The sequence below is a fragment of the Tripterygium wilfordii genome, chromosome 20 (assembly GCF_013401445.1).
Source record: "Tripterygium wilfordii isolate XIE 37 chromosome 20, ASM1340144v1, whole genome shotgun sequence".
NCBI classification, from domain to species: Eukaryota; Viridiplantae; Streptophyta; class Magnoliopsida; order Celastrales; family Celastraceae; genus Tripterygium; species Tripterygium wilfordii.
In genome coordinates this window covers 10,823,217-10,845,792 of record NC_052251.1, presented here as the reverse complement: position 1 = coordinate 10,845,792, position 22,576 = coordinate 10,823,217, and the positions used below count along the sequence as shown (strand labels likewise).

The following is a 22,576-nucleotide window of genomic DNA, read 5'->3' as shown; positions in this document are numbered from 1 at the left end:
CCTGGCTCTTACAATACATAAATGTTCTCACACACCCTCGTCCTTGGCTTTTGTCACTGGCCCCCTTCCCGGAAACATATTTTACACACAACTCACGCAAAACGTCTTGTGGAAGCTCGTGATCATAAATAGTGTTTTTTTGTTGAATAGTATTGCAGGGGCATTTTTGTATTTTTCATTAGAAACTCTAATTTATTGAAGTAAACTCTCTAGTTTTCTGAAGTAGATTATGGTTTCCCAAAATCTAAGACGTTTAAAAAAGCTCTAACCCTAGACACTAATTTCTAACTTTTAAACTATAATATTGCATTTTAAAAAAATTTAAGATTTAATATGATTTTTAGGAGGGAATTAGAGGTAAAATTGGAGACTCCTATCCCTATGTATACACATACAACCAACAACAATAATGATACAAATCTTAAAAATTAATATTCCAATTATCTCAAATTTGATGTGTTACACAATAGATAATTTACTTACGGTATTGATAACGTTTACCCTAATGACACTTGTTAAGGATTCACTATAACATATCACATTATACCATGTGTAATGAACACTTTCTCACTCACTCAATTTTTGAAACTCAAAATATATATCTTTTTTCATCTTCCAATATACTTTTTTCATCCTTCGAACACAAATTATCATTTCCCTTTACTTTATTCTCAACTTAATGCATGAGTCCCATACAAAATCACTCAATTCTTGACACATCATATTTAATATGGAACACAAAAAATTTAGGATCCCTATCTTTTTGTACAACTGAGCGAAACGTGGCAACTCGTACAAGTAGGAAGATAAGATGAAGTAAAAGGTTATCCAATACAATAATGAGGGTTGCACACTTCCACTGCCAAATATAAATTATTTAAAAAAAAATATTCATAATTGTAAATCCCTCCTCTTTTTAGTCGACAATGTTCTATTGATTCTCTTGGCACCATTTAAGACAATTGAATGCTGTTTTTCTCATTCTCACTGCCATGTATGAATTATTTGTTATGAATTTCTTTCCTCGATGTCATGTTAGCGTGTTCAAAGTTTGAATAATGTAAATTATTTATAATAGATAAAAACTAATAGGGGGGATTTGTTGTAGGAAATAGTACACACATTTTATTTAGATGATGAATTATGGCATCAAAGTAACTCATATAAAGAGTTATAGCCACAACCCCACATGGACGCTTATTTCACAGGTAACGCACAAAGAGCAACTAAGGACATTATTGCTCTTTTATCCTCAAACCAACCCTACGGGGAAGGGAACTGAATCTTCTCAGCCTCGGAACAACCATAGTATTTAGTCTTTGAGCATGACTCCGGAAAGTTAACTCTGTCAATGCATATGAACGCCTCATAGAATTGTGTTACGTTGTTGGCGTCCTTGTTGCAGCGGATTTGAACCTTCATTCCCAGCGCTTCTTCAATGGCCCTTGCAAATAAGAATGCTTCGTATTTCTTACCGTTGGGTTCAATACCTACACACGTACACAAGCTTAATTAATTAATTAATGGCCTAATTACATATATATATATATGTATATATATACTGTATAAGCTGAGATACCAAAATGTTTACCTGAGTCCTTGAGGATTTCTAGAAGATCTATTGCTTTAACGTAAGTTAAGGCAACGTTAAAGTAAAAGTCGGGATACACAGGATATGGTGAACACATTCCAGCTCCTCTCCATTGAAGACGCCAAAACTCCAAATTCTTGTCAATGTTGGAGTAACCATAATGATTTGGCCAATACTTGACCATGTCATCTAGAACTCCATACTTGCTTAAGTAGTCAGCCTTTTTTTTCACAAGCCAACATATCAAATCATATCGTCAAAAAATAAATTAATGGTTAGTTAGTTACAAGTCTATGATCAAGTTAAGTAGAAAAAATTAATGAAAGATATATATAGTACTAACTGTTATTCTTTCTGGTGGACTTGGAGGGACGGAATTGCAGCGACTTTCATTGTAGGGAGGAACATAATTGTCAGGGCGATAGTAAGGCTGGAGAGTGTGGATGGTGAAGTAGTCTTTAATGGGTGTTTCACATTCCTCACTACCACCGGTGTTGCACACCGATTTTGGCCATTCCAGGGATAGTTTGTAATAGTCAAATATGCCGTGGTTTTTGGGGAGCTTATGGGAAAATTTGTAAATGTTGAATGGATTGGAGGCAATGATGACAGGAAGAGAACAAGCTAAGACAAGAACAGCTATGGCGACTACTGAAAGTTTCCCCATTTTCTTATAGGACTGGATACTACTACTTGTGTGGTGGTTGTGGATCTTACATGCAACATGGATGGGGTATTTATAGCATGAAAATGTCTAGCTTGGTAATTTACAATGTTATCGTGCATAGATCAAATATGTGGCCACCAGTTTTACATATCACAATATTTTTATCCCAAATGTTGAGATGCATACACATGATTTCATATGAATCATGTAGAGTCCACATTTTCACATAAATCACGTGTATTCATCTCAGTATTAAGAATAATTAGGATAAAAAAAACTCAAATACTTGGTATTTTCGATATATAGCATGTGAAAGTTATGGGAACAGGGTTCGAGACACGATCACATGAAAAAGAAACAAAAACCCTGAAGACCAATCAATACCAAAATTAAGCATCTTCCCCGGTATATCCTTTAGATTAGACAACATTGGGCCTCCATTTATTTTATTTTCATTATTGTTATTAATTTCATGGGCCAGTGACAAAAGACAAAAGGACGATTTGATGGCTGTATGCGGAGCCGGAGACCATTAATCGTGAGAGCTCAGCATGTGAATCATGCAGAGGGCCGGGCCCACATTGCTTTCAGGCTGTCGTCGTAGTCATGCCATAGGAGGTGAGATTTCGGGGTGGGAATGGAGGTATTTTGGTGAGACGAGTCCGGTGGGGGGAGGGGAGGTCGGAGGATTAGGGGAGGCCGGAAGTGGTAAGTCGGGGGAAACACATGTTTGGTTATAGTTTTCAAAACTGTTTTCTGTTACAGTTTTGAAAATTCAAATGGGATTGAAAATTCGTTTGGTTGGGTGTTTTTAGAAACTGTTTTGTAAAATTGAAAACTGTTTTTGGTTTTTAAAAACTAAAAAACCAAAACTGTTATTTGAAGTTTTGTAAAATTCTTTTCTGTTTTCTCTTTCATCTTTCCTCTTTCTCCGTGCAAAATCCTCTATCAAATGAATTTTGTTTTCATCATTATTTCTTAAAATTGTTTTCAAAATCTAATCTTAAAATCAGTTTTTGAAAACCAAAAACCAAAACCATTTCCAAACACACCCTTTAGTGTTTTATGAGTTAAAGATGCAATTATTCCAAATTGTAGAGTATGTACGTAGTTAGAATGGAGTTCAAGGAGAAAGAATTGTGCTTGGGGGCTGAGATTACAGCTCTTAGGGCCTCTTTGGATTGATATTTTATAGGAGAGAGGGTTAAGTGGGGTGAAGGAGGGGGAAGTTCCTCCCACTTAACTCTCCAATTCAACATTTTGTAACGTCTTAATTTGAGAGATTTGAAAGGTGACATGAATTCTTTTTTATTATTTCATAAATCATCCATAAAATTGTTTCACTTATTTCAACTTTAATAAGAGTATTTGCGTAACTCTTAACTCTCTTTAGTCTTTAACTCTTACCTTCTTTCGAAATAAGGCTGACTGAATAAAGGTATTCCCCCTCTCGTAACTCCCCTCATTAACTCTTCCTCTGTTAACTCTACTTAACTCTTCAATTTTCAATCCAAGTGAACCCTTAACTTCAGGTTTGATGGTTAAACATATACCCTTCCCTTTTACACCCCTTATTAGTACCAATGGACATAAACTTCAAAAGTTTAATTCTTGTTCTTCTTTTTTCTCTTGAAGTTTGATGAACATTGAAGGAATAGGCTTTCCTACAAAAGTTAATGATATGTTTGATGGTCTTATGGCTTGGGTTGCATTTGTTTGATTGGGCCTACATTGTACCCAATACCCATCTTGTCCAATTATGGACTAGATTTTGAACATTGGGCTCTCTATTGGGCATGGATTGAAAAGGCACATTTTTAAACTTGGGCTCTCTAACCTTTATTTATACGGAAAATGTCATTTTAATATCCACTTGACAAATGTTGGATATAAAAATCAAACAAAAATTATATTTTCTATATAAGTATATTTTTTTCACATAAATATATCTTTTAAAAAATAATAATTACATAATCTCACATTTATTCTTCTTCAATATTTATCAAATTGTGCATTATCTTTGATGTGTGTGTGACATGAATTTCCAACAGCAATAAACGTTTTCGGCATGTGCAATTGGGTCATTCGGGACTGGAAGAGCATGGCTTTTTATTTGCAAAGGACAAAAGTGGTAATGGATAAAAAGATTGAAAGTGTGGTGAGAATCCAAAGAAATCAATGTGGACCCTCTCACTTGCAAATTGTAATCCCACAACAAATCAAGCTGGCTCTTACAATACATAAATGTTCACACATACCCTCCCCTTTAGCTTTTGTCACTGGCTCTCTTCACATATACCCTTAGCTGATTATCAATGAAGCCACCTCTCAATAATTTTCTAAATTTTAAACCCTAAATCATAAAATCTAAACCCTAGAATCTAAACTCCAAAATACTAATTCCTAATTTTTAAACTCTAATATTGTATTTTTAAAAAAATTATGATTTAACATGATTTTTTAGAAGAAATTAGAGATAAAATTGGAGCCAAGAATTGAAACCCTCTATCCCTATGTATAAACATACAACCAACAACAATAGCGATAGGAATCCAAAAAATTAATATCCCAATTATCTCAAATATGATGTGTTACACAATAGATGATTTATTTATTTTCAACTTAATGCATGAGGACCATAAAAAATCACTCAATCCAATTGACACATTATATTTAATTTGGAACACCAAAAATTTAGGAACCCTATCTTTTGTACAACTAAGCGAAACGTGGCAGCTCGTACAAGTAGAAAGATAAGATGAAGTAAAAAGCCTATCCAAGACAATAATGATTGAGGGTTCCACACTTTCACTGCCAAATGTAAATCGGAATCCCTCCTCTTTTTAGTCGACAATTGAACGAATTTCTATCCTCATTATTCGCTCATGTATGGATTATTTTTTATGTTAATATGAATGATTTGTTATGAATTTCTTTCCTCTCAAGTGGGCAACTCGAAACAAAGATGATTGAATCCAAATAATTCCTTTTTAAATTCTATTTCTATCATATTTATAATATATATATGAATTAATAGGAGGGATTTGTTGTAGGAAATAGTAGAACACATTTTATTTAGATGATGATTCATGGCATCAAAGTAACTCATATAAAGAGTTATAGCCACAACCCCCACATAGACGCTTATTTCACAGGTAACCCACAAAGAGCAACTAAGGACATTATTGCTCTTTTATCCTCAAACCAACCCTACGGGGAAGGGAACTGGATCTTCTCAGCCTCGGAACAACCATAGTATTTAGTCTTTGAGCATGACTCCGGAAGGTTAACTCTATCAATGCACATGAAGGCCTCATAGAATTGTGTTACGTTGTTGGCGTCCTTGTTGCAGCGGATTTGAACCTTCATTCCCAGCGCTTCTTCAATGGCCCTTGCAAATAAGAATGCTTCGTATTTCTTACCGTTGGGTTCAATACCTACACACGTACACAAGCTTAATTAATTAATTAATGGCCTAATTACATATATATATATATATGTATATATATACTGTATAAGCTGAGATACCAAAATGTTTACCTGAGTCCTTGAGGATTTTTAGAAGATCTATTGCTTTAACGTAAGTTAAGGCAACGTTAAAGTAAAAGTCGGGATACACGGGATATGGTGAACACATTCCAGCGCTGCTCCATTGAAGACGCCAAAACTCCAAGTTCTTCTCAATGTTGGAGTAACCATATTGATTTGGCCAATACTTCACCATGTCGTCTAGAATTTCATACTTGCTTAAGTAGTCAGCCTTTTTTTTCCACACACCAACATATCATATCGTCAAAAAAAATGAATGATTAGTTAGTTACAAGTACTCCATGATCAATTAAGTTAAGTACTAGAGAAAATTAAGATATATATAGTACTAACTGTTATTCTTTCTGCTGGACTTGGAGGGATGGAATTGCAGCGACTTTCATTGTAGGGAGGAACACGTTTGTCAGGGCGATAGTAAGGCTGGAGAGTGCGGATGGTGAAGTAGTCTTTAATGGGTGTTTCACATTCCTCACTACTACCGGTGTTGCACACCGACTTTGGCCATTCCAGGGCGAGTTTGTAATAGTCAAATATGCCCTGCTTTTTGCCAAACTTCTGGGAAAGTTTGTAAATGTCGAATGGATTGGAGGCAATGATGAGAGGAAGAGAGCAAGCTAAGACAAGCACAGCTATGGCGACTACTGAAAGTTTCCCCATTTTTCTTACGAGGACTGGACACTACAAGTTGTCTGGTGGTTGTGTATCTTACATGCAATATGGATGGGGAATTTATAGCATGAAAAATGTATAGTTTGGTAATTTGCAATTCACGTAGAGGTGTTGTCGCGCACTGGTCAAATACGTGGCAAGTTGTCTTACACATACCAATATTTTTTATCTCAAATATTAAGATGAATGCACATGATTTCATATGATTCATGTAGAATTCACGTTTTCACATAAATTATATCTGTCCATTTCAATATTTGAAATAATTGGGATTAAAAAAAAATCAAATACTTAGCATTTTCAATGATAAACCTTATTGTAACCCATTTTTTATCAAATATATCCCATTAATCCTTTAAAAATACATTTAAATGAGATGTATTTAATAAAAAATTAGGTGTAAACAATGTTCATCTTTTCGATATATAGCACATGAAGGTTATGGGAAGAGGTTTCGAGACACGTTGGCATGAACAAGAAATATATAAATACTCTGAAGAGCAATCAATATCAAAATTAAGCATCTTCCCTGGTATATCCTTTACGTTATACAACATTGGACCACGTGGCCTTCTCAGAACCGTCCATTTATTTTATTTTAATTATTGTTATTAATTTCTTTTACTCTTATGTATTAATTAAATTCTTGTGATGTGAAGTGAAGTAGGGCAGTGACAAAAGACAAAAGGACGGCTGTAAGGGGACCATTAATCGTGAGAGGCAGATGCAAATAATGCAGAGGGCCCCAGATTGCTTTCAGGCTGTGGTCGTAGTCATATATTCCTGAGGAAGTGACATTTCGGGATGGGAATGGAGGTATTGGTATTTTGGTGAGACGGGTACGGCGGGTGAGGGGAGGTCGGAGGGTGGTGTTTGGGTACATGTCTCCAACAATTCAGTAATTATTTAATGCTACCATGACACATTTACGTGGTTGACGAAAAATGGAGAGAATATTATTAGGTTAATTATATTTTATAGCACTCGTTACATTTTAGTCACCCAAAAAATTTATTACAATATCATCATTCAATGTTTTAAAAAGAGACATAATAATTACTCTAGCAGATTTCATACTATTTCAGTAAAACTTCCCACTGATGTGGCATTTTGTCAATAGTAAAAAGTTGGCCCAACTCGAGCCCAACCGGGCTCACATGCCAAAGCCTGGTCCAATCCGAAATTATATCGGGTATGGGCTCTACTTCTAAGGTCGGGCTCGGCCCAAAGCCTGACATAATATATATATATAGGTTTCGTTTGGCAAACAATTTTGTCAGTAGCGTATATACTAGTAGATATGGTGGTAGTAGATATGCTGGACAATAATGGTAGCAGATATGCTGTCTGAATGGTTGGTAGTGTTTGGTTCAAATTTTGTTGGTAACATATATGCTAGGTAATATTCTAAACAAATTACATGCAGGGGTATTATGCATTTTAGTTGTAACAGAATAATTAAAGAATTTTTAGTTAAATAATTAAATTGTTAGCTCAATTAATTAATCATATTTATAAATTTATTAAATAAATATGATTAATTAAAAAACCAAAAATAATTTTTAAAATTAAATACCATCAAAACTTGTTACTCAACTTTTTTCTCTCTCTACACCAAATAAACCCATTTTTTTCCCTTTCTGGGAACATTCTATAATGCTTACCTTCAATACTTTTTGCAATCTAGCTTCAATTAGTCTCCTTTCTTCCATCCAATCTAGCAGATGGTGTTTTGACGATTTGGGAAAAAGAAATCTACCGATGAGGATGACGATTTTGATGGCCGAGACGATCGATCCTAGTACTGGCCATGGCTTCCTCACAAAGGCCGGTGGTGGGGGAGACATTGACGCGGAGATGGTCGGGGTTGGTGAGGAGTCGCTGTGGAAGATGGTATAGCGAGAGTAGTTTTGGAATTGCATTAATAAGGTGAGGGTAGATTAGGGGTATTTGGGAATAAAAGTGAAAATGGTCCCAAAATGGTCCTCTCAAGGGCAATTTCCAAAGAACCATATTATTGTCTTAGAACTACATCGGTATTGGAGCCAAGAAATGGCCGTTTGGTTGACACATGCAATATATGGTACTGACCAGCATATATGGTTGGCAAAATGGCTTACCAAACGGGGCCATAATATGTATATATACACATACATATATATGTGTAGACAGTGCAATTGTGCACTGTCTGCACATATATGTGTTGTGTATATATGATATATAGTGTGTGTATCAAATCAATAATAATGTCAATATAGACCCTTATTTTACACCCTTACATTAGACCCTTATGTAAGAATTCATCTATATATATATATAAACAAACACATATACGTGCATTTAAATATACAATATATACATATCCATATACATGTATTAATACATATATATACGGGCAATCTGTGTGTCTGTATATATGCACTCTCTATGTGTGTGTATATATATATATATATATATACACACATATAATGCATATACATATATATAATAGATATATAAATATTAAATAATTAAAAGTATAGTAAAAAGTCGGGTCCGGGCTCGTGCTGGGCCTTAAAAAACCAGGCTGGGCCAGCCCAATGTCAACCCCTACCTAGAAGTCACATCAGCAGTCACATAAGCATGTGTTAACATGGAAGACAAATAAACAACCACGTTGGCATATTTTAACCAATATACGTTGACCAAGTGCCACATCAGTGAGCTCCCTGACCAGATTTGTGTGAAAGTTGTCCGAGTGATAATTTTGTCTCATTTTTTTACTTTGAATGATGACTTTGTAACAAATTAAAACCCTAAACCCTATAATTAACCCGAATATTATTGTTAAGCACTGAAGATACAATGTCCCACGTCGGTAAGTTGAGCGAAACAAAATGTTTTATGAGTTAAGGTGCAACTATTCTAAATTATAGCGAACGTCCAGAAACTAACAATTATTTTTAAGTGTTAAAATGAGTAGGTACTTAGAATGGAGTTCAAGAATCAATAATTGTTCTTGGGACTAAGATTACAGTGCTTAGGCTTTCTTTGAATTGAAAAATGAAGAGTTTAGTAGAGTTAATGAAGGGAGAGTTAAGTGAGGGAGAGTTAAGTGAGGGAGAGTACATCTACTCACTCTTATTTGGATAGAAGATAGATTTATTGAGGGTTAAGGAGAGTTAAGAAATGTGAGTTAAAAAATACACTAATTAAAATTGAAATAAGTGGAAAAAATATTATGGATGATTTAGGAAATAACATACAAACTTTTTTCTCGTCTCACAAACCTCCTAAATTGAGAGATTACAAAATATATAGTTTGAGAGTTAAGTGAAGGGAAACTCCCTCCCTCCTTCACCACTTCAACTTTAATAAGGGTATTTTTGTAACTCACATCTCTTAACTCTTCTTAATTATACCTTCTATCTAAATAAGGCCGAGTTAGTAAAAGGTATTTCCCCCTTCTCGTAACTCCGCTCATTTAACTCTCTTAACTCTACTTAACTCTTCAATTTTCAATCCTAGCAACATCAAGTTTGAGGGTTAAACATAAACTTGACCCAACCCAACCCTTTTACACACCTAATTAGTACCAATGGACATAAGCTTCAAAAGTTTAATTCTTGTTCTTTTTTCTCTTGGAGTTTTAGGAACATTGAAGGAACAGTCTTTCCCACAAAAGTTAATGATATGTTTGATCATTGATGGTCTTATGGCTTGTGTTGCATATGTTTGATTGTGCCTACGTTGTACCCAATACCCATCGTGTCCAATTATGGACTAGATTTTGCAGTTGGGTCTTTTGAACATTGGGCTCTCTATTGGGCTTGGATTGAAAAGACACAATTTTAAACTTGGGCTCTCTAACCTTTATTTATATCTTTATTGGACATATTTCACGTTTGGGCATTGAATGGGCCTGGGCCAAAGTAGGTCCACTAGGCCAAAGCCCACTCATAAGTTCTAAGATATGCAAAAAATTTTGCTATGTTGTAATTTGGATTTTAGAAGCACAAATCTTAGAACATATCTCAGCAGTATACGAGTTCAATAGAATTTTTTTAAAAAATAAATTACATTAACAGTTAGATGTAAATGGCGAAATTATTTAATAATATTTCGTGCACTACACGGATTAATGACTAGTTATTTCTAGCAAATTTTGGAGCCGGATTATGCAGTTTTTGGAGTTTTTTGGGTGTAGATTTTAGAGCTATTTTGTGCAGATTTTGAATCCGTTTTAGTGTAATTTTTTGGAGTTGTTTGATTCTTGCTTCTTTACTGCAAACCAACCAACTTTATTTTCTCTGCAGTTTACTCAATCTAACTGTCATTTTCTTCGGTTTTGTTAAGCTTGGTATCATTGAGTGGAGTTTCCTCTCTTTCTCTAAGTTATTACTTATAGCCTCTTAGTTAGCTTGGGCTACTAGTTGTGGGAGTTTAATATTCTCTTTTGAAGTTTTCTCTTATAGTCTTCGGATTCTCTTTGGGTATACCCCTCGTATGATGTATATTTTTTAAATTGAATTTTACTTAATTACCAAAAAAGACTAGTTATTTCTAAAAGCAAGTTTTCCTAACATTAGAGCAAATGATATTGTAACGCTATATCATTTATGTACCATGATTAGGTCTCATGTTGATTGTCAAACTCTACATAGGTTTGTTACTTGTTTATTTCTAGAAGATATCAATTTGAACAAGAGATTTGCTGTATATGGTGAGGATAGATAATCAAATGACTACTCCAATTAAAACTTGCCATAATAAAAATATGTCAAACCAAATCTAAGTGGGTTAGGGCTTAATTAAGGAAGGAAATCTTTAGTTATTCAACACAAATCCATCTTAGATTCTGGAGACCCCTAGTTAACTAAGTCCTCATGGTAAATTAAATGCATTTAGATGTGCCAAACACACATTGCACATGTAATGAGACTCTACCATATATACTTACAATACCACTCTCGTGTCTCTTCATATATCCTGACAACTTAATTTCTACTTTGTTTGTCACAAACATTAAGAGACGTTATTTATGTACTCAAACCCTATTATCTACTGTATACATCTCAAATAGTAGTTTCAAACCCTAGACCTAAGTATTTGCCTAATTATCTCACTACATGTTAAAATTAGGGAAGATAAATTGATTAATGGGTGTGTGAGACTAAGTTAATTAATGGGTGTGTGAGACTAAAATGATGCTACAATCCTCGGATGAATTCCTTCTCCTGTAGAGAGTAATCTCCACTGGGTACGTAGTCACATAACCAAACTCTTAAACCACATGTGTTTCGTGATAAACGCATGGTGAGGGTGTGAGCTACTGAGTTCCCCTCTTGTTGCGCACATGCTGGCAATCAATCACCCCCAACATGTTCATAAACTATTTGACTTGTTGAATGAAGTGTCTCATACACGACTCTTCATACTTCTTGCTTTTTAGTGTCATAACATGTTTGTGTTAGTATCTGATAGGTTTTTTTTGGCACTGAATCGATGATGAATATCACTTTCTTGCCTCTATATATGGACCCCCAAAATTCATTAATCCAAATTAGATCATTAATTGGTTAATTACATGATCATGATAATATGATTTAAGCAAATAACCCAATAATTATCACTATCAGTAATTCATTTGATTCTTGTATAATCACAAGAATATAAGGTTTCAGTCAAACCTTATAATCAAAAAGAACAAGACAAATCAGAGAAGGTTTAAACAGATGAAATCACCCTGGGTTGCCACCAGTACCTTATCATGGGCCCCATTTTATTATTGGCTACATCCCCTCAAGTTGGGTCCCACTGGGGAACAAAATCAAAGAATCTAAATCTGCCACGTGTCTCCCAAACTGACTTTTCATTCTACACTATATATATATAGATATAGATATAGATATATCCACAAACCAATTCCATAATTGTATCAGATCATCATCAACAACTCTGCCATGGCTGATTTCAATGCAGATATGCAGAGCTTCAAGCCCTCTTTTCCTTTCTTACATCAAATTGATCCAAACATTGAACCAATGAACCAATTTCAGAGTTTCATTGACAATTCCCACTTGGGGTATATCCCTAATTGCACAAATGACAACTTCTTGGGCCACCAACAACCACCTGATTTTACAGGGAACTTGGAGGAAAATTTCCCCTGTATTTTCCCTCAAACCAATCAGAATTCCATCCCCACGTTGTCGCAGACTCGTCCGAACGATCAGTATTGCTTACTATTACATGAAAGCAAGAAGAGAAAAGCAATATTTGATCATGTGTCACAAGGCAGCACTTGCAACTCTTCTCCCCCAGTTTCTGATAGTGGGATTACCAGGAAAAATGTAAGCATATAATTCATCAATTTCATAGAAATATTTGTTTACGGTTTTTTTTTTTTTTTTTGATTTGATTGAAATATATATATGTAAAATACAGAGTTCAAGAAGAGGAAAGAGAGTGAAAATCAATGATGAAGAAGAAGAAGAAGAAGAGAAACCAAAGGAAGTGGTTCATGTTAGAGCCAGAAGAGGCCAAGCCACTGATAGTCACAGCTTAGCAGAAAGGGTGATATATAAAATCATATATATATATATAAATAATTGAAGTTCTTTTGTACAATTGATTCATTCAATTGTGTTTATTTGTTAATCAGGTGAGAAGAGGAAAAATCAATGAGAGATTAGGATACTTGCAGAACATAGTCCCTGGATGCTATAAGGTAAAATTTCTTCTATATTCTTTTCCTATCAAATTAAAATATTTTAAATTCATAGCATAAATATTTTTATTGAATTTTATGCAGACCATGGGAATGGCAGTAATGTTGGATGAGATTATCAATTATGTTCAGTCCTTGCAAAATCAAGTTGAGGTGATTTTTTTTAGAGAAAAAAAGAAGAAATTAATACATTTCATGTTTTGATAGAATATTATTATCCAATTTTCCATTAACATGATTTAATTTTGGGTCTTTGTTGTTGAATGAATCCAGTTTCTTTCCATGAAGCTTACTGCAGCAAGCACATTCTATGACTTCAATTCAGAAACAGATGAAATTGAGATAATGCAGGTGCTTTATAAATCCTTAATTATTTTGGTTTATTATTTATTTATTTGTTTGTTTATTATTGCTATTACTAATAGGAGTTGTTATTAATTTGCAGAGAGCAAAAGCATGTGAAGCAAAAGAAATCCAGAGATTGATGAGAGAAGGAGATTCAGGAATTGGGAGCTTCCACACAACAACATGGCCCCTTTGACTTCAATTTTGGATTTTACTCCACACAACACATCAATATGTTTTGTTTTCATTTCTTCTTCTTCTTTTTTGTAATTTTAAAATATCAAAAATGTTATATCTAGCACAAGTAGTGATTGAAATATGGACAAAAATGATATGAAATTAGAGAAATTGAAGATGTTTATTTGTGATGGTCAAGTTATATGTTTGTGGGTATTGAGAGGGATTGGGATTAATTTCAATTAATGATTATGGGCAATAAGATTAATTGCTAAACATAAAAGAGATTCCATTACCATCAAAATATCAAATCCAATAGGGATTGTTGTTCTCATTAAATTGATAAAAACGAATACCCCCATATGTAAAGTGTAAACATGAAAACTTTATTACTAAATATCAGACAATCCCTTAATCTACACAGTAGTTCCCATGAGACATAACCATTTAGATGATAGCCTAGTGATAATATATCTCTAGGAGTAAATAGTATGCACTCAAAAGAACATAAGTTCGATTCCCATTAGAAACAAAACTTTTGCGGTCACGTGTTAGGTTTTGATGTCTTCAAATGAAAAACTTCTGTACGTTCAAGTCTAACGACCCGAACTTAAACCCAAATTGATGTTGAAAAAACAAATTTGTATGACATCATTATCGATTTTTAAAAAAAAAATCATGACACATCAAATTGCAGCTGTAATGGATAAGAAGATCAATCTGCTTTTATTATTGATCGGCTGGTAGTTTCCATGTCTTGTAGGGCCAATAACAAATAAATAACTTGTAGAGAAACTTTACTTTTCTATGAAATCCAAGAAATGCTAATCTTTATAGGGTATATATGTATCCCATGAAACCAAAGTGTCTTTATACTACTGAAGATTCAAGGAGCAACAAAATTTTCAATGGCAAGTCATTTCTCAATTCCACATGCACAAAAGTCTATGTATGGTTCCCACAAAAACAGATAAACACATAAAATCTCATGTGTAAAGATATATATATATATATATATATATATATATATATATATATATATATATATATAGAGAGAGAGAGAGAGAGAGAGAGAGAGAGAGAGAGAAATTCAATGAGTGTGAAGATTTGAGAAGCAAGAGATTTTCAATTACATGTCACTTTGTGAAGTCCACATGGACAAAGATATATGGATCCCACATAATAGATTAATTTATACATGAAATCTTATGGATGTTGCCAATTCATGAATTGAATGATTGAATACAGAAGTTTTTGGATTTTAATTTATGGGTTTTTTATATTTTAATTTTTCTTGTGTTGGGATTGAATTAAAGGGAAGAAGGCAGATGCATTGCACCCATCAAAATGTGAGAGAGAGGAGAGAAGTAGACAAGCTTAAATGGGCCATGGCATGCCCAAAGGAGGGATGGGCAATGTGGGTGTCTCCAACAGTACAAAATGATTACAACTTTTGAACCTCCAAAACTCTCTTTTTTCCCTTTGACTCCCTTTTGACCAAAGTCCTATGCTTGTCTCTTGAACCATGCATGAACACAAGAATGAGATGAAGAAACCTCATTTGGGTCCCATTTTTAATCAAATGGTTTTGTCATACATTCCCCCAATTTTGATTGAGGATCACATATATTGTTAGGTGAAGTTGGAGAGGAGAGACATAAGAGTGGCTAATATGGGCAAGTTCAAGGATTCCAACTCCCAAGTGAGAGTGGATTCATCATCAATATCAAGCTTTGGAAAGTGAAGGAGAGTTGTTAGGTGGTCAACAATCATATTTTTGGTTGCACCACTATGTAACCACTATGCATGTATGTATATAAATACCATATTATTAAGATTTTTTAGTAATCAACGACAATGACATCATACAAATTTATCATTTGAACATTCGATTTGAGCTTAAACTCAATCCATAAGGCCCGCATACACAGAAATTTCTCACCTGAAAACGCAGGGTAAGTAGAGCCTAAACCCATCGTTTGACCATAAAGTTATTACTTCTAGTAAAAATCGAACTCAGAATCTTCCGAATCCATAAGATTTGGTCTAAAAAGATTCACCAACTAAGCTATCACTTACCTTAATTAATGAACTCTAAAAAGTAATCATGTATGTAGAATCATCCAAAAATTTGATTAGGTGGCAAAATGGTTTTAATAACTTAGGTTGAGCCAAAAGGCATATGCAATGGTATCCATGAATCAAGGCAGCTCAAGTAGTGTCCGTACATGGTTATGACCAGGGAGAGGGAGCTGCCAAGACCTTTTGAAGGCTTTTCTTTTTCATTTTTTGGGTTGGGCCCAGCTGATAGGTGCCCATTACTTAGCAAGTTCTCTACTTGGTGGGCCTTTGTGAGTCCTTCAATTTGGGCCTCATCAAACCCAGGCTGGATTCATATTTTGGGCTTTTATCAGTAGAAAATGGAAAATTTTAGTCACACCCCACTTTTTACTAAAGACACCCCGTCAACTGAGTTTTACAAGGGATGATCAACTCAAATTGGGGTGTCTTTAGTAAAAGGTGGGGTGTGACTAAAGTTTTCCGTAGAAAATTGATTAACTTGGTGTTTAGCCCAACTGAATGGTTTGTCTGGGCTGGGCCTGAATATAAGCCCATCAACTTGATAATGTTTTTAAGGTGCACCATGATGCAGCAGAACGTAACCCGAATGGCGGTGCTGAATAGATCGAAAGCCGATTGGGGTTGGGATCCGGTGATGTGGTTCGCGTATCATTCTTTTGCGTCACCCAGATAAATCCACCTCTCTCGTGTCCGAGGACGGAGGAACTGCCGATGCTGTCTATTGCCTTTGCTTTTCGTTAAACCACAGATCACGACAGAATCTTGGGTTTTCTCTCGTTGAAGCTTCTGCTGCTTCTTAAGACTCGTATCTTCTCTGCCTTTGGGGTTCACGAAAGCTCCTGAATTTAGCAATTTGATGAAATGGGTTTTGTCAAGGAATTTCCAGTGACGATTTTATAGGGTGGGTTTCTTAATGTTACCAAAATCAAAAGAAAGATAAGATTTTGGTGGCTATGCGTATAATTTAAGCTGATCAGGTAAGTTTTTTGTTCCCCATGCCATATTGAAGGTTACAGATGGAAGGATTTTCGTGTGCCAAGGTGGCTTTTTGAGGGTTTGAATGCATTTTGAGTTGAGGTTTTTGGCGAGTTGAATAGTGAATGCTCTTGTGGTTGGTAAAGGGATTTCAGTACTTAGGTTTGTATTGTATTTGGTTTTTCGGTGATCTGTAATGTGCTCTTGGAAGGTTGCAGATGTTGGGTTTTTGACTGAAAGTGTGGTAGACTATGCTGAAGGTATTGCTGGAGTAATTTTGTAGAGGGGTTTTGTGTGCCTATTGATGTTTGCTGAGAATGGAACCCATTAACGGTGAAATTCACTGACTAGTGGTTTTATCCGAGCAGTTGCGTGATATATTATCCATTTGATAATATACAGGGAAACATAGAGATGTCTGCTGCGAGCAGAACTAGAAATCTGCTCGAGGGTCTAGTAAGAGAAAGTTCATTCAAATGGTTGCTTGGCAAGAGAAGTTCATTTGATGAAGAAATTGAAGAGATGGGAAGGTCTCCTTCTGGAGGGAAGAATTGGATATCAGAGCTTTCTCCGATTGCAAATATAGTTGTTCGTAGATGCTCGAAGTGAGTATCTTACTGCTCTTCTTTTTTCAAACATCTTAACTCTTAGTCTTTATGCAAAATGTCAATGGGAATTTGTATGTATTTAGTGGCTCGTTATACATCTTAAACACAATAGGATGATTGTCCATCTTCATATTATTTCAGTGCTCTCTTCATTCATAATTATCAGGTCTAGTCAGCTTATGGACAAAATGAAATTGATGCAGAATTGTTGGTGTCCCCTCAAGTGAACTTCAAGAGAGCTTCAATGCTGAGGCTTCTGATTCCATAAAGCATTCTTCTAGCTATGCGAGGAACTTTTTGGAATATTGTTGTTTCAGGGCACTTGCTCTATCTACTCAAGAAACGGGCCACCTGGCCGATAAAAAGTTTCGATGTCTGACCTTCGACATGATGGCAGCTTGGGAGGCTTCAGCAGCTGCTAGCCAACCTTTACTCAATGTAAGTTTATCTGTTTAAAAATTTCATTAGTTGTGCAACATTATTCTGATTATGTTATTTCTGTGAAGAACTTCATTCCAATCCAAATATTTACGCATAGGTACCCTTATAGAAGAAGGTTGGGAAATTTTGTTTGGGACTCCATATATGCAACTTTTATTTAGTTATAACCACGAAAAGAGAGCCATAATAGCCATAATAGTTTTATTTTGACAAGCTTGATGCTTGCCAGTGTTTCTGTGATGGAGATAGAGGCTGAATACATGTTTATGAATATATGGGTCATCAAGATTCCTTAAGTTAGGACTTCTCCCGTATAGTTGGTGTAATTGTATCTATCAGCTAATTAGTTTTGGTGCTTAGCAAGATGACTCTGTCACCTGCAGCTTTATGAACTTTTTGGGGATGTTAATTTTTTAAATAATCACACTGATGGAGTATTGGAGTGCTACATTCATCCTTTTTGGAAATGAGGAAGAGAATTACGGTTCATTTGGATTTTTCGCTCTTCGTCTCATGAAAAGTAGCCATATGTTAGTGATATTTGTAAATTTTGGAGCCTTTTGTTGGCCATCAAATTACAGGTTATGGCCTTTCTTACAGTTAGAGGACGACTTGATGGTTGGGCTAGAGGCTTTCTCTCGAATAGCTCCAGCTGTTCCGATCATTGCCAATGTGATTGTCAGTCAAAATCTTTTTGAGGTACTTACGGCTTCTACTGGTGGAAGGCTTCAATTCTCCATCTATGACAAATACTTGAGTGGACTAGAGAGGTATTTACATCTCCCTTTGAATAATATTTTTCTTTGCTAGCCCGGACTAGACTATATTATAGTGAAGCTGGTTAACAGCTGACTGTGAAACATGCATGTATGCATATACGTACACACACACAAAAGATTAAAAAATGAGTCAGCATCTGGCTTGTTGGGTGGAAGAAATCAGGGATATAACCACATCAATAAACATCACAATATTGATTTGTCAAACAAGTTTAAAATGTTTCTGATGCCGGGTAAAATGTCAAAGTTTCTATATAATTCAAAAGCCCTGGATGGAATTTTGGAACTTGCCTACTATCACATATTTGATGTGGCTAAAGATAAATGGACGTGCGACTGTGGGTTTGTGATGATGATCAGAGAAAAGGTTTAGTAGTTAGTTTTTTTATTGCTATATTAGAGGAACGTTTTGAGCACAAGTTGAAAGCTTGACATCATAGGGGTTATGTGGTAGTATTTGTGACTGTTAGGTTTAGGTTGACATTGGTTTCTACTGGAGATATTATAAAATAGAAGGAATTAGGGTGTCTGCGTTTTCCATTAGCTTATACAGGGGTTGTATAAGAACTAAAAATGTAGAGCTCAGGCTAGAAGACGAAACCCAAAGTTGGAAGATGCAAAAAGAAAAAGAAAAAGAAAAAAACAAAAAACCAAGATTATATGGAGGGGAGATGAATATCAAGTCACTCTTCCTTTTAAGTCAGAACTCATATTATAATTTTCTGCTATTTTCACCTGGCTCATAACAAGGAGGTCAGAGCCTTATCTACAAACTAGTTATCTTGTGGGTAATGGTTTGCTTTTTTCATCTCTACAGAGCTATAAGAAAGATGAAGACCCAGTCAGACTCATCTCTCCTTTCTGCCTTTAGATCTTCCAGAAGAGAAAAGATTCTGGAAATAGATGGCACAGTCACTACGCAACCAGTTCTTGAACATGTAGGAATATCTACATGGCCTGGTAGGTTCATGGGGTAAATAATGCGAACTGCAAAAAAACTATTTTTTATTTGCTCTTTTCGTGTATGTATATTGTCAATTTTATTTACTTCACTCTGTCTTGCCTGCAGGCCGGCTGATTCTCACAGATCATGCACTATATTTTGAAGCTCTAAGAGTTGTGTCTTATGACAAGCCAAAAAGATATGATTTATCAGATGATCTAAAACAGGTGGTTAAACCTGAGTTAACTGGACCATGGGGTACACGACTATTCGACAAGGCTGTGTCGTATAAATCTGTTTCCTTGTAAGGCATGATGTATATATATTATTTGTTTCTGTAACTCAGTAAATAATTAAATTAAATATGATCATTAATGTTCATATCTCACCCTATGCCGTTAGTTGAAGTCTTCAAGCCTTCTATTAAGATCTTTCTGTTAAGTTCTTATAGTATTTGTCTTGTAGATCAGAGCCAGTCAGAATCGAGTTTCCTGAGCTTAAGGGGCATAATCGTCGTGATTACTGGCTAGCAATTATCAGAGAAATTCTGAATGTTCATAGGTTTATGAATAAGTATCATATTACAGGAGTTGAACGGGATGAAGCACTGTCAAGGGCTGTACTTGGAATTTTGCGAATACAAGCCATTCAAGAAATTACTTCTGCAAACTCTATTCCCTGTGAGAGTCTTCTCATGTTTACTCTATGTGAACAACTACCTGGTGGAGATTTGATACTGGAAACTCTTGCAAACATGTCATCTTTAAGGGAATCTGACCGCACTAACAATCACATGGCTTCTAGAGGTGGCATGAATTCAATTTCAGCCTTGACCATGGTAACTGACTTAGGGTTTGTGTTTGGTTCAAGTTCAAATTATCAGGCTGAGGCTGCGCTTGCTGTGGGTGAGATTACTGTGGGGGAGGTGAGCTCTTTGGAAAGAGCAGTTAAGGAAGCTAGAAATAGCTACAAGAAGGTGGTGCAAGCCCAAGCAACAGTTGATGAAGTTAAAGTAGACGGCATTGATACTAATTTGGCCGTGATGAAGGTAATTATACGACACTATATGTGGTTTTATATTTCGGTTTTGCTATTGACGTTGATTATGTATGTCCCTTTCTTGCTAGTCTGCGTGGGCCTTTCCCTTCTCACTATTTGATTGGATTAGTTGTTGAAATGAATATTTTGATTGACTAGGCTTCTGAGGAAAAATTTGTCTGTCTGTTGTGCATGGCTTGATGTGGTTCTCTATTAAAGGAAGAGAAGTGCTGATGTGTTAATTTACTTAAGTTACTTGGCTGATGGTTTATTTAATTATTTTAAGTTATCCTGAAGGCTTTGATAGTCATCATCTTTGTATAAGCAATACGTGGTTGAGAACATAAATCCGGCTCCTTACATCATTCTGTCATCAGATATGGTAATATACTGTGAAACAGTTTCATTATAGTATATGTTAAAATCATCTCATATATTTGCAGGAGTTACTTCTTCCTCCTATGAAAGTCGGGAATTGGCTTCTTTCATTGGCATATTGGGATGATATTTTCAAGTCGTCAGTGTTCTGTTTGGTTGTGACATACATCATTTTCAGGTAAGATGCATATTCTATTGGGAACCCTGAATGATCAATTTTATTCTGTCCATTTGCTAGGTGACTTTCTGGGATATTTAACTATGTGGCTTTTTTTAGGGGATGGCTAGGCTATGCCTTTGCATTGCTGCTCCTTTTTCTTGCGGTCTTTATGGTACTCACTCGATTTTGTAACCAAGGAAAGGCTATTGACGAGCTTATGGTAACAGCACCTCCACCAATGAACACGATGGAGCAGCTTTTGGCTGTTCAGAATGCAGTTTCTCAAATTGAACAGCTTATTCAGGACGGAAACATTGTTCTTCTCAAGTTCCGTGCATTGTTGCTGTCCATTTTCCCTCAGGTTGTGCTCATATTCATCATCTTCCTCTTTCTTTATTCGTTATTAGAACGGGAAGAGTTTATTATACATTTTTTTACCGCTGATGATAACTTCCTTACGTCCTTTAAGTAGGCGTTACCCATTTTTCAGTGGTTGCATTTGTTAAGATAACACACCCTTATGTGTTTTGTGCATTTGTTGTGACCAGGCAAGCGAGAAATGCGCGATTACTCTTGTGACCACTGCTGTGTTTCTGGCCTTTGTTCCCCTCAAGTACATGGTTATGTTGATGTTTTTGGAGATGTACACAAGGTATTCTCCTCCGAGGAAAGAAAGTACAGAGAGATGGATGAGAAGATTGAGAGAGTGGTGGTTCAGCATCCCTGCGGCTCCCGTACTTCTTGAAAGAGAAAAGGAAGACAAAAAGAGGAAGTAGTGATGGTATAGGCGTTTTCTTCAGAATTGTATATTTTTGTATTTGCACAAGTGCATGTACTGTACTATATACCAGATTATCATTTCTTTGTGGTGTAAACGTTGATATGATCTGATCGATCTGGTATTTTAACAAACCAGATGTGTATTTGTTTCAACAATGTATCTCCTTATAGACATACAATATAAGTATATGGTATGTGAATATAGGAAGAACTTGCATCAAGATCTCAATCTCAATTCAAATATGAGCTAGTTTGATTCAAACTCCTCAATCTCAAATTAATATTCAAACATGAATTTGAGTTCCATCAAAAGAAAAGAGGAAGTACTGTTGAGGGCCAACAAAGGAAAAAACAGCGACAGAGAGGAGCTTTCGTTGATGATGAGGGGTGAGGCAGCTAGCCATGCATGGAGTGGGATTCATCTTTGATCATCAAAATTAATCTTGCAGGCATATATATGATCATCAAAATTAATTTCCCAAAAAAAGGAAAAAAAAGGTCACATCTAATTGAGCTAAAATTATCTCACTGGGCATTAAAACTAGACCAAACAGAAACCAGAAAAGCTTTCGCATATTATTCATGGAATAAACAGACATAAGATATTCCTTCAATTCATTATTTCCTCAAAGAAGATAAAAAGAAATGTGGCTGCAACCAATAAAATTATTGCTTTTATTGGCAT

The 22,576-nt window shown here is 35.4% G+C and overlaps 4 protein-coding genes across 6 annotated transcripts; 2 read left to right on the top strand and 2 right to left on the bottom strand.

Annotated features, from left to right (window-relative positions):
• Window positions 1–1,098: 1,098 nt before the first annotated feature.
• Window positions 1,099–2,306, bottom strand: LOC119986764 (ribonuclease 1-like). The gene is made up of 3 exons (XM_038831442.1): window positions 1,935–2,306; window positions 1,592–1,811; window positions 1,099–1,490 (listed from the first exon to the last, which is right to left on the bottom strand). The coding sequence occupies exons 1-3, from the start codon at window positions 2,256–2,258 to the stop codon at window positions 1,264–1,266; spliced, it is 771 nt and encodes a 256-aa protein (XP_038687370.1). The 5' UTR covers window positions 2,259–2,306; the 3' UTR covers window positions 1,099–1,263.
• A 2,995-nt stretch (window positions 2,307–5,301) lies between these two features.
• LOC119986763 (ribonuclease 1-like) lies at window positions 5,302–6,503 on the bottom strand. The gene is made up of 3 exons (XM_038831441.1): window positions 6,141–6,503; window positions 5,799–6,018; window positions 5,302–5,695 (listed from the first exon to the last, which is right to left on the bottom strand). Exons 1-3 carry the CDS (start codon window positions 6,462–6,464, stop codon window positions 5,469–5,471), a joined length of 771 nt encoding a protein of 256 aa, XP_038687369.1. The 5' UTR covers window positions 6,465–6,503; the 3' UTR covers window positions 5,302–5,468.
• A 5,890-nt stretch (window positions 6,504–12,393) lies between these two features.
• On the top strand, window positions 12,394–13,905 carry LOC119987429 (transcription factor BEE 3-like). Its single transcript, XM_038832344.1, has 6 exons — window positions 12,394–12,808; window positions 12,903–13,031; window positions 13,120–13,185; window positions 13,270–13,338; window positions 13,459–13,536; window positions 13,631–13,905. The coding sequence occupies exons 1-6, from the start codon at window positions 12,419–12,421 to the stop codon at window positions 13,724–13,726; spliced, it is 828 nt and encodes a 275-aa protein (XP_038688272.1). The 5' UTR covers window positions 12,394–12,418; the 3' UTR covers window positions 13,727–13,905.
• Window positions 13,906–16,378: 2,473 nt separating this feature from the next.
• On the top strand, window positions 16,379–22,110 carry LOC119987240. 3 transcript variants are annotated; one of them, XM_038832096.1, is made up of 9 exons: window positions 16,379–17,369; window positions 17,576–17,810; window positions 18,414–18,583; window positions 19,410–19,552; window positions 19,662–19,839; window positions 20,001–20,583; window positions 21,017–21,129; window positions 21,229–21,472; window positions 21,660–22,110. In XM_038832096.1, exons 1-9 carry the CDS (start codon window positions 17,179–17,181, stop codon window positions 21,885–21,887), a joined length of 2,085 nt encoding a protein of 694 aa, XP_038688024.1. In that variant the 5' UTR covers window positions 16,379–17,178; the 3' UTR covers window positions 21,888–22,110. The 3 variants fall into 3 exon arrangements, with proteins under 3 accessions (XP_038688024.1, XP_038688025.1, XP_038688027.1); XM_038832097.1 differs by having other exon boundaries at window positions 17,250–17,369; window positions 17,539–17,810; XM_038832099.1 differs by lacking the exon at window positions 16,379–17,369 and having other exon boundaries at window positions 18,395–18,583.
• The last annotated feature ends 466 nt before the right edge of the window (window positions 22,111–22,576 follow it).